The 15,294-nt window shown below is 40.7% G+C and overlaps 1 protein-coding gene across 1 annotated transcript in view; it reads right to left on the bottom strand.

The window, feature by feature from the left end:
• LOC136857632 (uncharacterized) overlaps positions 1 to 10,329 on the bottom strand; it is a 68,245-nt gene extending 57,916 nt beyond the window's left edge. Inside the window, exon 1 of the mRNA XM_067136430.2 lies at positions 10,177 to 10,329. Within this exon, the coding sequence (XP_066992531.2) occupies positions 10,177 to 10,213 (37 nt within the window). The 5' untranslated portion in view covers positions 10,214 to 10,329. The remainder of the gene's footprint in view (positions 1 to 10,176) is intronic.
• Between the last annotated feature and the right edge of the window lie 4,965 nt (positions 10,330 to 15,294).

The following is a 15,294-nucleotide window of genomic DNA, read 5'->3' as shown; positions in this document are numbered from 1 at the left end:
TGGAATGACATTAGTAGACGAATAAGTTTGAGTGGCGTCTTTAAAAGTAGGAAAGATCACAATATGAAGATAAAGTTGGAATTCAAGAGGACAAAGTGGGGCAAATATTCATTTATAGGAAGGGGAGTTAGGTATTGGAATAACTTACCAAGGGAGATGTTCAATAAATTTCCAATGTATTTGCAATCATTTAAGGAAAGGCTAGGAAAACAACAGATAGGGGAATGCCACCTGGGCGACTGCCCTAAATGGAGATCAGTATTGATTGAAAATTGTTTCCTCACTGTTATTTTCATGTTTTTAACGTCTGTAGAAAACGCTGAAACATCGTTTTATCACAAAAAAAAACTGGGTATTAATGAAACATGAGAAAGAAACTCCTTAATTAAATTAATTTTCACCTTATTTTCTTGGCACGGCATAAGCCCAAAAGCCTATTACAGTATCACGGGCCATGATAGCATCAATGGCAACATGTAGGTATTGTTCAATAACATTTGGTATATTGGTATCGCAATGTTTTTATATATGCCTTTGCTGGCAGGACCGAGTGTTTACAGTGCACTATGTCTTCTGGTATGGGCTAGAGCAATTTCATTGATCTGTCTTATCCTTGGCTTTGACAATATGAAAGTGACTGAGGTATGAGCGACGCTAGTAATGCCATTCCTTGTGCAGCCAGTCCCTGCTATGAATGGTGTGAAAATGTTCCTCATAGGGTCGGTTGGTGCATGCATTTCAGTGGGCTTGGCAGACATATGTAATAGCAACTGCTGGCTTGGTGAGGAAAGCAACGGGAAACTACCTCACTCATTTCCCTAGTACGCCTCTTCAGTGATGCCTAGGCCATCTATAACAGCTGATGGCAGAGCTGTTGAGGATCCAACCAGCCTTAGGGCTGAAGACTGAACATGTTTTTATATAGCGGTATGTATAACAGTCCACTTCTAACGCTTCTTATGAACAAATTGCAGAGGATAACACAACACAAACAGCCATAAATCGCGGTAAGAATGACGATGCACGTAGTTTTACGCAGCAAGAATTCATACGAATAAAGATTTGAAATCAGTGTCATACATACCGCGGATTCGCTGTCTGCCAAAATGCTGACTATGATGCGTGCCTCTTAAGTCTTAGGGTTCCCTTCCCTTGATGTTCCAGTGCAGTCAAGTTTCAAAGAACTTCGAAACCAGTGCAGAGAACTAGCACTCACGTTCGGCCGGAGTCGGAACAATCAGCCAACCAGCGGAACATGCGCGATTCTCCAACACCTAGACCAATGAAGACCGTTGGAGTCGCTCTTGGACCAATAAAGCCGAGTGCAGGCGATATGGAACACTGTTCTTTCGGAATATGTTGTTGCTAGACCAGTCCCGCCAAGTGCAGGGCCCTGTCCCGTAAAACATTTTTCACTAATATTATTAGTAAGAAACCACTAATATTAACTAATAATGAGTATTACGTTTCATAGAGTTATTAGGTAATAATATTAGTTAAGCCCATTAGTTTATGAGTAAAAATTGTCAGTAGATATTCCTTAAACATACAAACAATATGATTATTTCCATGAGTATTATTAGTGAAACCAAAGTGAATGGTATTTTAATATTTTGAATAAAATTGAAGATGAGTAAAATGGTTGAATGATTCAAATGGTGATGAGGAGCGAATGTATATTCACAGTCCAATAGATTTTAGGCCAAGAACAGCCTGTACTGGTAAGGGAACAAACATGAATACAATGAGAGATGTATGTTAGATTACAGAACATTTGAATATGTGCTCGATAGCAGAGGTAATCTATATATATAAAGTAGCTTGTCCTGACTGACTGACTGATTCATCATCGCCGAGCCAAAACTACTGGACATAAAGAAATGAAATTTTGGGGATATATTCATATTAAGATGTAGGTGCTCGCTAAGAGAGGATTTTCGGATATTCCGTCGCTAAGGGGGTGAAAAGGGGGGTGAAATTTTAAAATGAGTGTGTTTATATCTCAAAACTTTAAAAGTTTAGAGATGTGAAAATTGGTATTTAGAATCTTCTTTAAAAATAAGGAAACACGTATTTTTTTGTTTACAGACAATCCCAATAGGAGGGGTGAAAAAGGGTGAAAAAGGGGTTGAATGCCTAATCAAGATACCGGTGCTTATATCTCAGAAACTGAAGATATTACAGACCTGAAAATTGGTACTTTTGATCTCTTTTAAAAATAAAGAAACACGTATTTTTTTGTTTTTGGAAAATCCAATTAATGGGAGGGTGAAAAGGGGGTGAATTTTAAAAATGAGTGAATCTATATCTCCAAACTTTTAAAGTTTGCAGATGTAAAAATTGGTATTTAGAATCTTCATTAAAAATAAAGAAACACGCATTTTTTTGTTTTCGGAAAATCGCAATAGGAATCGTGAAACGGGTGAAATAGGGGTTGAATGCCTTTAATGAGGCTACTTATATCTCAGAACCTGAAGATATTACAGACCTGAAAATTGGTGTTTGGGATCTCTTTTAAAAATAAAGAAACACGTATTTTTTTGTTTTTGGAAAATCCAATTAACGGGGGGGGGGTGAAAAGGGGGTGATTTTTTAAAATGAGTGTATCTATATCTCAAAACTTTTAAAGTGTATTGATATAAAAATTGGTATTTAGAATCTCCTTTAAATATAAAGAAACACGTATTCTTTTGTTTTCGGAAAATCCCAATAGGAAGGGTGTAAAAGGGTGAATAATGGGTTGAATGCCTTTAATGAGGCTACTTATATTTCAGAAGCTGAAGATATTACGGACCTGAAAATTGGTATTTGGGATCTACTTTAAAAGTAAAGAAACACGTATTTTTTCGTTTTTGGAAAATTCAAATATTGGGGGGTGAAAAGGGGGATGACTTTTTAAAAATGAGTTTGTCTACATCTTAAAACTTTAAAATTTACAGATGTAAAATTTGGTAGTTAGAATCCCCTCTAAAAATAAAGGAACACGTATTTTTTTGTTTCCTGTAAATCCCAATAGGAGGGGTGCAAAAGGGTGAAAAATGGGTTGAATGCCTTTAATGAGGATACTTATATTTCAGAACCTTAAGATAATTCAGAACTGAAAATTTGTATATGTGACCTCCTTTAAAAATAAAGAAACACGTATTTTTTAGTTTTTGGAAACTCCAAATAATGGCGGTTAAACAGGAGTGACAAATTGGGGTGAATTTTTTGAAAGGCTATATCTACAGAATATCTTGGAAGCGTAAAATGTTACAGACGTAAAAAGTGGGTGTTTGGAATCTCCTGTAAATGTAAAGAAACATAGGTGATTTGTTTTTGGAAACTCCTCTTAAGGGGAACTCAAAAGAGGTGAAATTTTAAAATGAGAATTTTTACAGTATATCTAAAAAAACTTAACATGTTACAGAAGTGAAAGTGGTATTTTTTATCTCTATTATACATAACGAATCGTGTATTTTTAGTTTTCGGAAATACCACTTGGGTGGTGGGGGGTGGGTAAAAGTGACTGAAAATGGTGTTGAATTCTTTTAATTAGGCTACTGATATGTCAAGAATGAAGATGGTTACAGACGTGAAATTTGATATTTGCAATCTGCTTTAAAAGTAAAGAAAGACGTATTCTCGGAAAATCCAATGAAGGGGGGGGTGGTGAAAGAATTGAAAATTTAATTGACTTAATTGTATGAGAATGCGTACATCTAATAAAAACTAAAGTTGTTACTGACGTGAAAATTCGTATTTAGATCTCCTTTAAAAACAAAGATAAACGCGTTTCGGTGGGGAAACCATCTTGGAGGGTGGGAGTGTAAAGGAATTGAATTTCTTTCATGGGGACACATAAATCAAAAACTGAAGAAGTTAGAGTCGTGATAATTGGTATTTAGAAGATTTTTTACTATTAAAGAAACAAGTATTTCTTGCGGGAAAATTCACTTGGGGGGGGGGGAAGAGTAGTGTGAAATGAAGTGAAAAAAATAAATTATTTTTATGGGGATACTTATATCTCAAAACTGAAGGCAATAGACGTGAACATTGGTGTTTGGAATCTCCTTTAAACATAAAGAAACAAGCCTTCTTTTAATTTGTTTTGGGGGGGGGGGCGGGGGTGGCGGTAAATAAACTTAACGGCGGTGGGGTGTAGAAGGAGGTGAGACCAATTGATTTTACTGTTCTTAATGTACTTATAAGTATCCTCCGTTGCTCAGGCGGCAGCGCGCCGGCCTCTCACAGCTGGGTTCCGTGGTTCAAATCCCGGTCACTCCATGTGACATTCGTGCTGGAAAAAACGGAGGCGGGACAGGTTTTTCTCCGGATACTCCGGTTTTCCCTGTCATCAGCCATTCCAGCAACACATAATAATAATAATAATAATAATAATAATAATAATGTTCCGGACCGTCGTCAAATGTGCGGACCGCGCTGGAAAAGGCTCCTGGACGGGTAATGACTAAGAATGCAGTCCGGCTGCGGGTTCAGTGCCGCCAAAGCACCCAATATGACACCACGCCGGATCTCCTGAAGGAATTTATACATATTAAAATGATTATAGGAAAAGATGGCAAAGATTTACGGACCCAACTGACCGGGAGGAATACCTGAGACTAGACCGGGAAGTACGAAATCGATTGCTGGAAAGGAAGATTGAAAAATGGGAGGAAACGTGCCGTAATCTAATAGAAAACGAGTCAGATCGGGAATTTTGGTGGATTATCGCAGAAAACGAGTCAGATCGCGAATTTCGGCGGATTATATATCTAAAACAATAAGCATTCAATTATAAATTTCAGTATAATACCGTAGCGAAGCACGGGTATCTTGCTAGTATCTAATAATGCTCCACTGCAAGGAATGGAGCACTAACAGCACTACACTGGTTAGGTAGTGTTGCACAGTATCATTGTGTTTCTGATATGCATGGTATTTCAAAAGCGACAGTCTACAGTTATGCCAGCGATAGATGACACCCTTCCTCACGATGTTGCATCTTGGTTGGTCGACTATGATGAAGAACTGCATTTGTCATATTCACTGAACTTGACGGTATTCCTTTTGTTTGTGGAGTACTTGGTGGAACGCTAAAAACTGATGCACCAAATGAGTATAAAGCAGCATCTGCTGATCGATATGGGAAACCTTCCTTGAATGTAATGCTCATATGTGGCCCAGATTTAGAATTCTTCAGTTGAGAGCGTGGTTCGGCAACCATGGGGTTCTTGGGTGAGTCCTGGCATTGCTTCCACTTCTGCTAGGCTCCTCACTTGCATCTATTCTATCTGATGTCCCTTGGTCAACTCTTGTTCTTTTGCGATCCCGATGGTATTAGGTTGCGAGGCCTAGGGAGTCTCATTTTCACGCCCTTCATGACCCTTGTCTTCCGTTGGCCGATACCTTCATTTATCGAAGTGTCTGATCCATTCCATTTATCTCTCTGATTAGTATTATAGTCTGTTTTACGTCCCACCGACACAGGTAGGTCTTATGGCGACGACAGGATAGGAAAGGCCTAGGAGTGGGAAGGAATTAAGGTACAGCCCCAGCATTTGCTTAGTGTGAAAATGGCAAACCACGGAAAACCATTTTCAGGGCTGCCAACAGTGGGGATCGAACCCACTATCTCCTGGATGCTAGATCACTGCTGCGCGCCCCTAACCGCACGGCCAACTCGCCCGGTAGAATTATATAGAGGATGGTTGCCTAGTTGTACTTCCTCTTAAAACAATCACCACCACCGCCACTTAGAATTCTACAGTATTATGTTTATGGGAATTTGCCTGGTTGTGTCAACGATGCTAGGGCTGTAAGGCTAAGCGACTTGAACAATAAGATGACTAATGGTTGGAGATCTTTCCCTGGTGCAGTTCTGCTCGGAGTCTCAATCTATCCTCAAATGCTTCGCTTTTACCACTAGTAAACCAAGATTTTGCTAGGGTCCATCTCAGAGATTTGTAAGAGCACATTAAAAAAAAAAAAAAAAGCAAGGAGGGTTATAGAGTGTGCAGTAGGCTGCAACCCAAAAACTTTCCGCAAAGGACATTTTTCTCCCACATTACTTTTAATTCTTTTACCGGTACCCATATCAAGTGAGCCTGTTGAACATATGGATTAATAGTCTGTTGTAATCAAACACTAGCCTACTACTGGGAACAAACACAAACCAAGAACATTATGCAACAAATCGATTCTAACCTCCAATTGGATCAGCTGACTAATTAACTAATATTATGAGTGAAGACATTTTATTAGTCATGTATACATCTTTACGAAACAATTTGGTTAACTAAGTATTGTTATGAGCTCTAATATTATTAAGCAATATTATTAGTTTTCTGAAACAGGGCGATACGGAACAGTTCTTTCGGAACAGGGTGTTGCTAGACCAGTCCCGCCGAGTGCAGGCGGTGTCGTCCCATTTGCCATCAGCCTCATTTGCGATCAGTCAGGTAGAATACAAGACCAGTTTATTTTTGACGGGTTAAGCATTGTCCCATTTGCGATCACTCTTATCAGTGGCATACAAACAGTCAGGTACAGGTTGCTGTGAGGGAATTCCCTACTGAAGGATTGGTACAGGAAGATATCCCTCAAATACCTGGCGAAACTACATAGGCTACTAGGATTCTAACGAATCATATGTTGAAACTTATTACATTACTTATATTTACCGTTTGAGACTGATGCGTTAATACCGGTACTGACGGAGAATAAAAAGGACTCAAATGAACCTTTTATTTATAGTTACCACATGGTTGTGGGTGTAAAGGCAGTTAAATGAGTTTTAAGAAGTAGGTCAAAAGATGGGCGTTTTAAATTTTACACTTTCCAATTTCAAAACAAAGGATTTTGCTGTAACACTTTGCTTCTTCCACAGTGCTACCCCTTTTTTTAAAGCAATTATAGCTCATTTCAAACCCAGCAGTTAACTTACACTTTCTTATACAGTGGGGTGGGAGAACTCAGCTCTGGCCTGTGGATAGGAACTGTCTCGGCATTTGCCTGGAAGTGAAAATATTAAATCACACAAAACCATTCTGAGAACAGCCCACGGTGGGGATCAAATCCACGCTTTTCCCGAATGCAGAGCTTGGCTCCATAGCCGTAGCGCGTTAAAACGCGCAGCCACTCAGCCTACTTTCAACTATATAAGTAAAATGATAATTTTTGTCTGTACGCTCGGATTAGATGTAGAAGATTCCAGAACGTAATGTTAAGAAAATGTTTAGATTAAAATAAGTTTAAGAAATTATAACTAAAATGATAGCGCGAAAAGATGACATTACATTCGAAATAGTGGGTTCAAATCCCATTATCGGTAGCCCTGAAGATGGTTTTCTGTGGTTTCCTATTTCCAACTACCTTAATTAAGGCCACGGCCGCTTCCTTCCCACTCCTAGCCCTTTCCTATCCCATTGTCGCCATAAGACCTATCTGTGTCGGTGCGACGTAAAACAAACTTAAGAGAGGTTGTGAGGAGTGCGCCCTAATTAGCAGTCCCTTCCCTGACAGTGGTCGCAAATGTGACACGAACTGGTTTCTCTTCACATTCTTGTTTTCCACTGTAATGGGAGTGATCGCAAATGGGACACAACCGTGCAGGCGATGCGGAACACTTCTTTCGGAACAGGATGTTGCTAGACCAATATCGTTGGAGTAGAGGCGACACGGAACAGTATGTTCCGGCGTACTGTTCATTTAAAGATCAGTTCCGAGTCCGGAACAGCTCCAAAATAACTGCTGTGTTCCTTTTTGCCCATCTCCAACTGTCAGTTGAAGATGTAGCTTAATTGCTTAATGAACCAAAGAGGCTTTTGGGTAACTATTAGTTTACAAAATAGATTCGGGCTTTCACCATGTGTAGTTGAAGATATCAATTCAAGTACGATTCCTACAACTATGCTAGCAACCCTACAGTAGGATGGGAGTATATATTCCTTGAATTCGAGGGGAGGGTTTGCTCTTGGCACAGGCCAGAGCAAAGTGTAGCTTCCACTTAGGTCCCAGTCTCATCCATGGCTGTGAATATGGAAGTTGCTGGGGTATGGGTGGTGCTGAGTAATAATCGGAGGACAAATAGTGTCTGAGTTTTATGAAAGGTGTTGCTCATAGGGTCAGTCGTGCTGCAGTGGCACATTCTGGTCCAGTGAGGAAAGCAATGGCAAACTACCTCACTTCTCATCTTGCCTAATATGCCTCATCTGGGCTCTGCCATTGGTTTTTGCAGTTTCCCTATAACTGCACAGCCTTTCGTGGTACTATTTGAGGATCTAACCAACCTCTGGGCTGATGACCTAACAGACAGATTACCGCCATGCAAGTTAGTTTTAAACTTCGGGTGTTAACTTCATATCTGTATTCATGTCCGTTTATCTAATATTATCATTAACATAATATAGACTAAATGGGCTGTCGTTAGCGTATTAACAGACTGAGGGGCAATTTGTACAAGTTTTTAATCTACTATGTGCACACCCAAGTATTTTAAGCACGCGACGCCACTGGCCTACACTGTGTCCTGTCTGTAATATGATGAGACTGAAAGATCATGGTACTGGAGTAACTTAATTCATAAAGCACCTGAACCTTGGAATCCGAAATAAGGCCAACACCCCACGGACTCAAGGTCGACGAGTTTCGAATGTGGTAAACAGGTGACATTATTTCACTAACATGCTGCTAACCATGATGGCCGAGTATAATGGGTGGTCAAATGACCATAACTACTCCAATAAAGACGCTATCGGACATCTACCTATGATAAGAATCTCTCAAGCAGGAATCAACTTACTTACATTTCGATATTGTCTCGGAAATTGAAAAAAAAAAAAAAAAATTGAAACGGCCATTGTCCTTGAGTGAGGTGTCAGTAGGCGCTTACTAAACAAGACGTTCATTATGCTAGTTACGTAGCCCTTGGAATGTACAATTTCTAGCTATGCGGAGTGACAGTGAGTCATCTACATTTTCTACCTCATATCTTCTGATTTGCATTAGATGTAAGGATATTTATTTTCCGGAACGCAAATATGACCAGTAATGCGTACACAAATAATGAATCTAGGTCTACCCATTTAGTCCCAACGAACATACCAATGAAGCTCACTGTATATTCCTAAACACTATTGACAATGAATGTAATTCATGTCGATAAATAATTATTTGTATTATTATTATTATTATTATTATTATTATTATTATTATTATTGGTACCTATTATTTTACGGAGACGTGCTACAAGATTTATCATCCCTTCTTAACGCTAATGAAAGAGATTCGATCCTTAGAAGAATTAAGGTATCGGCAAACAAATAGGAAGATCTATGAAAGGCATAAAAATTAAGAACTCTATGAATCTCTCAAACCTAGTACGTTAAGTCTGAAAAAAAGCAAGAACGTATCAATGGAGGTTGGACAGGAAATATGTATGTGACAAAACTGGTACAAGTAACAGAAAAGGACGATTAAGTGTGGAATTTTCCCCAGGATAGTTGTTATGCAAAACCCAGTAACTGGAAACTAAATCTTAAATTTCTTCAGTTTTAGCTGGAATTCGATCCCACAAACTTTATCAAAGGAGACCAGTGTCTACCAAACTTACTCACTCGACCATAATGGTAGTACAACGAGGATAACAATATTTTTGTCGATAAGCATACTATCCTTTGTAATACTTCAACATTTCAAAGAACTTATCACATTAAACTTTGGTTGGGTTACTCCCACATCAGTGCCTGTATGTCTGTTCCGTCAGCACATGAATGTAGCTTTCAATATAAAGATCCAACATTAAACGTCTTATCCTTTTGTAACAAAGAAGTCAACAGAAGTAGGATATTTCAAACTCCTACAGTTTTTAGAGGTATGTTCTGGAGTTCCGAAGAGTTATTTTTAATCCCAGACTGTCGATGAACATTTAAATAACTCGAGTAACAATAACAAGGTGCGTATTTTTGGTAACAGCAAAAATTATACTGCCCTCAATGTCGGCGGTGTTCAGACAACCAAAAATAAGCACCGTGAAAGGTTCACTGCGGCGCTTTAAGTCGACTGTAATCCACAGGTAGAGAATGCAACGGCATCACTAAAGAATGTGCACATACACACTGAAAACAAATGCCGTTAAATTACAGTAAGACATTCTATTAGCAGACATGATAAAAATGTGTAATAAAACCGTACCGGACACCAGAAGTAGAAGAGGTACAAGATAATCCATTTTCAGCTCACAGCAACTTCACTACTACTAAAACAAGGCACCAAAACACACTGACGCGGCGTGCCAGTAGCAAAGCTAGTTGTTAGCAGATGCGTTCCTTCGGTTCTTTCTGCGTCATTCGTATATGTTCGGGAGGTTTCGCCGTTACACCCTCCCTCTATATCCCCACCGCCAAAACTTTCTCCGTCGTCATTGTCTTCCTCGTGCTGCTGCTATCGTCCTTCTTGAACTGACCTTAACTCCAGTTTCGCCTATCTTACTTGATGTAGATTTACAGATTTTACAGTTGTTATTTATCATCTGCATGATTATATACTCCAGATTTCAGGTGATAAAATTATTGTATAATCATCTATTGACAATATTAATTAAAAATTAAAACCCTATAACTAGAAATAACACAGAGAGAAGTGACCGCGCTACGACTATACAGCGGGTTCGAGCCCCACCACCGGCTCTCCTGAGAATGGTTTTCTGTGGTGTCCCCATATTCACTTCCAGGTAAATGCCGGGACAGTTCTTATTCATAGGCCACAGTCGATTACTTCTACCTGCTTCCCCAGTTTCATTCGTCATGGATTTCGTTTTCATAACGTCGTCGACAGAAAGGGCATCCGGCCGTAAAAAGACGGCATATAATTTCGTCCCACCTCATCCGTGACCCCGTATCAGGAAGCGGGACTAGGAGGAAGACATAAGACAGCTAGTAAAAATAGCGAACAGGGTGGCTTCGGCACTACAGCTGTGCGTTATGGAGGCGGTGAGCTGGTCAGTAGTTTTCCATTCTCCTCACTAAGGCAGATACCGGGGCAGTTTCTATCATAGACCACGGCCACTTCCCTCTCGCCCTTCTCCGCGCCATCGGCACAACACATTTCCTGGCATGAGAGAAGCTCGTACCTCATCAGGCTAGAGAATGAAAGCTAAAAAAAGGACAAATATTCACATAATTGCATACAGTGGTGGCCCATATACTTCTAATCAATCAGATTATGAGTAAATGGAGATCGGACACATGGGGGTTGAGGACACAGTGAAGCAATTTTCCTCATGCATAATAATAATAATAATAATAATAATAATAATAATAATAATAATAATAATAATAATAATAATAATAATAATAAGTGTACGAGCACATCAAAATAATAAACCCTAACAGGCTCACAAAACAGATAGTTGATTTTCAAGGAAACAAGAGTAAAACAAAATCACACTATGAAGTGGATCAATGAAATAAATAAAAATAAATAAATAAATAATGCCTTAAACTGGCAGAAAGCACGCAAGGAGATATCTAAATAAGAAGATATTTAGATCCAAAATTCACAAATGGTAAGTTGACCAAGAGGACATACCGAAAAAAAAAATGGAACAACTTGGGCCAAAGATAGAAAAGAAGTCTAGACAAGAAAAAAACCACTTCAAGTACTTTGAGTAACGGTAGCCCTAAATGGGTTTTCGCAAATAATAATAATAATAATAATAATAATAAAGTATTTTAGTAATGTGGGTAGTTGCATTTTCATATTAATTTCCCATTCCTCTGGCGGACAAATTTGTTTCTCATTTTCTGATAAGTCAGGTGTCGCTACGATGTAACCTACATTTTATGCACATATGGAACGCGAAAAATAAAAAAAGGCCAAGCCATCTCCTGTAGCCTGTAGGCTCTGAAGACCCTTTGTGGAGTGGAAGATAAAGGTTTTCACATTTCTTAACTTCAGCACTAAGTGGAAGAGAGTGGTTAGGTCTATGCCCGGCTGCACTTCCCCACAGGAATTAACCTGGTGCTCATTTTTATTAAGGCTTCGTGGCCAGGAGTGGAAATCATGTTTCTTAAATTTTCGACTTCCTGACATGGAATCGAACCCACGTCCTTCCAAGTGAACTGAGCGCGCATTTATCGCTAGAGCCCTGCGCGGATATAGGAAATAGTATACGCATGCGCTCCGCAAACGTACTTCCTTCACCCGCACTGGCATTCACGAATGATTATCCGCGGATATTGCAACTATTTAACCATATTACACCCAAGGTATTGAAACGTTATTTGCTTTAAGTCGCACCGACACAGATATGTCTTATGGCGACGATGAGATAGGCAAGGCCTAGGAATTGGAAGGAAGCGGCCGTGGCCTTAATTAAGGTACAGCCCCGGCATTTGCCTGGTGTGAAAATGGGAAACCATGGAAAACCATCTTCAGGGCTGCCGACAGTGGGATTCGAACCCCACTATCTCCCGATGCAAACTCACACTCCTAACCGCACGGCCAACTCACCCGGTAACAAAGGGATTAATCACTATTGTAAGATGATTAACAAATAATGTTTAATGGGTTTTATTTAACTGCTTCCTACTGAACCATACACCATTTAGTTGTTCGTACATAAAATTGGTTTCATTTTTCAGCAACTACACAACTATACAATGTAACCGATACCGAAGGCTCAGTTATAATAATTTCTTCAATTACAACACAGAAAAGTATACGAACGAAATTAAATCACTGTTCAAATTATGCTTGAAAAATATCAAACAGCGCACTTGAAGAGCCTGTTATTACCTTCGCGCAAAGTGAGCTCGTTCGGAATTGAACTAAGTGTTACTACACCTACAGTACTTCTTATTTGTATTAAACATTGTTGTCGAATAAATGTGTGATAACCGGGCGAGTTGGCCGTGCGGTTAGGGGCACCCGGCTGTGAGCTTGCATCCGGGAGATAGTGGGTTCGAATCCCACTGTCGGCAGCCCTGAAGATAGTTTTCCGTGGTTTCCCATTTTCACACCAGGCAAATGCTGGGGCTGTAGCTTAATTAAGGCCACGGCCGCTTCCTTCCAACTCCTAGGCCTTTCCTATCCCATCGTCGCTATAAGACCTATCTGTGTCGGTACGACGTAAAGCCACTAGCAAAAAGGAATGTGTGATAAAAGCAAAATTTGTGCATAATACGATCTCAGATGCACTACACATCAAAAAAGTATCATTTTCTAACTAAAATATGATATTTTGGTAACAATTTTCATTGCTGTAATTATTTTACAATAATTTAGTGCAGAGCTTTGCTGAGGAGAGAGTCGCGGTGTTGCGAGAGACGGCAAGGGCAATTCCTCTACGTACACATTGTAAAACAAACTATTTAGGCTGATTCTACAAAATTTCCTTGACCATTTCCGTCCAGGCTAGACCTTTTTTTTTTTTTGCGAGGAGTCTGCGGGCCCTCTGAAGTTCCTAACGTTACGCCCCTGGGCCTCACCCACTACTCGGCCAGGCATTTCGAGCCCCTTACCCCACGTTTATGGAACATGGGCTGGTTACTGTCGTCTGTAGCTCGGCAACAGGCTGCACCCTCCCTAGAAGACATTAGTCGCTTAGTAGAAAACAACAGTTCTAACTCCTGGAGACCCCTTCAAGCCGGCGTTAGAGTGCACCGTGAAAATAAAGCACGTCTGATTCTGTGAAGTTCTCGTAGGGAGTGGTATAAAAATGGCGTGCGGCCTCCGGAGAGGCCTGAGTTGACGACCTGAATGCGACCTGCATGTCTGTGAGAATTGAGCACTACCCCAACTTGGCAGGTTCAATCCTGGCTCGGTACGGTGGTATTTGAAGTTGGTCAAATACTTCAGCCTCGTCTGACTCCTTGGCTGAATGGTTAGCGTTGAGGCCTTCGGTTCAGAGGGTGCCGGTTCGATTCCCGGCAGGCTCGGAAATTTTAACCACCGTTGGTGTCCGGCCCCGTGGTGTAGGGGGCAACGCGTCCGCCTGTCACCCGGCGGCTCCGAGTTCGATTCCCGGCCGGGTCAGGAGTTTTTAATTGTAAATGATTAATATCCCTGGCCTGGGGACTGGATTTTTGTGTCATCCTTAATGTTCCTTTCCTCAGATTCAACACTTTACACTGCCGCCATTTCCAAATACATGCAGATTCACAACATATGGTGCAAAGTAGGGGCAAAAGATATTCTTAGGTCGACGCCCCGAATAAATAGCATTTTTTTTAAAACCCACCGTTGGTTAATTTCGCTGGCACGGGGGCTGATTGTATGTGTTGTCTTCATTATCATTTCATCCTCATCACGACGCGCAGGTCGCGTACGGGTGTCAAATCAAAAGACCTGCACCTGGCGAGCCGAACCTGTCCTAGGACACTCCCGGCACTAAAAGCCATACGCCATTTAATTTTACTTCAGCCTCGTGCCGGTAGATTTACTGGTACGTAAAAGTACTTCTGCGTGACTAAATTCCGGCACCTCGGTGTCTAGAAAGCCGTAAAAGTAGTTAGTAGGATGTAAAGCAATTATTATTATTATTATTATTATTATTATTATTATTATTATTATCATCATCATCATCATCTGTTTACCCTCCAGGGTCGGTTTTTCCCTCGGACACAGCGAGGGATCCCACCTCTACCGCCTCAAGGGCAGTGTCCTGGAGCTTCAGACTCTTGGTCAGGGATACAACTGGGGAGAATGACCAGTACCTCGCCCAGGCGGCCTCACCTGCTATGCTGAACAGGGGCCTTGTGGAGGGATGGGAAGATTGGAAGGGATAGACAAGGAAGAGGGGAGGAAGCGGCCGTGGCCTTATGTTAGGTACCATCCCGGCATTCGCCTGGAAGAGAAGTGGGAAACCACGGAAAACCACTTCCAGGATGGCTGAGGTGGGAATCGAACCCACCTCTACTCAGTTGACCTCCCGAGGCTGAGTGGACCCCGTTCCAGCCGTCATACCACTTTTCAAATTTCGTGGCAGAGCCGGGAATCGAACCCGGGCCTCCGGGGGTGGCAGCTAATCACGCTAACCACTACACCACAGAGGCGGACATTATTATTATTATTATTATTATTATTATTATTATTATTATTATTATTAAGATGAATATTCTAATGTTGAAGATGGCACGAACACCCAGTCCCGACAGGAATTAACAAATGAATGTTAAAATCCGTAGATCAACCGGGAAATGAACCAGGAACTCCTTGGACCAATGGCAAGTGGAAATCTCGTTTCTTAAATTGTTCGACTTGCTGCCGGGCAATCGGACCCATATCCATGAGTTAACTGAATTGACTGGA

Source organism: Anabrus simplex, chromosome 1 (assembly GCF_040414725.1).
Source record: "Anabrus simplex isolate iqAnaSimp1 chromosome 1, ASM4041472v1, whole genome shotgun sequence".
In the NCBI taxonomy this organism is placed as follows: Eukaryota; Metazoa; Arthropoda; class Insecta; order Orthoptera; family Tettigoniidae; genus Anabrus; species Anabrus simplex.
This window is presented reverse-complemented; position numbering and strand designations above follow the sequence as displayed.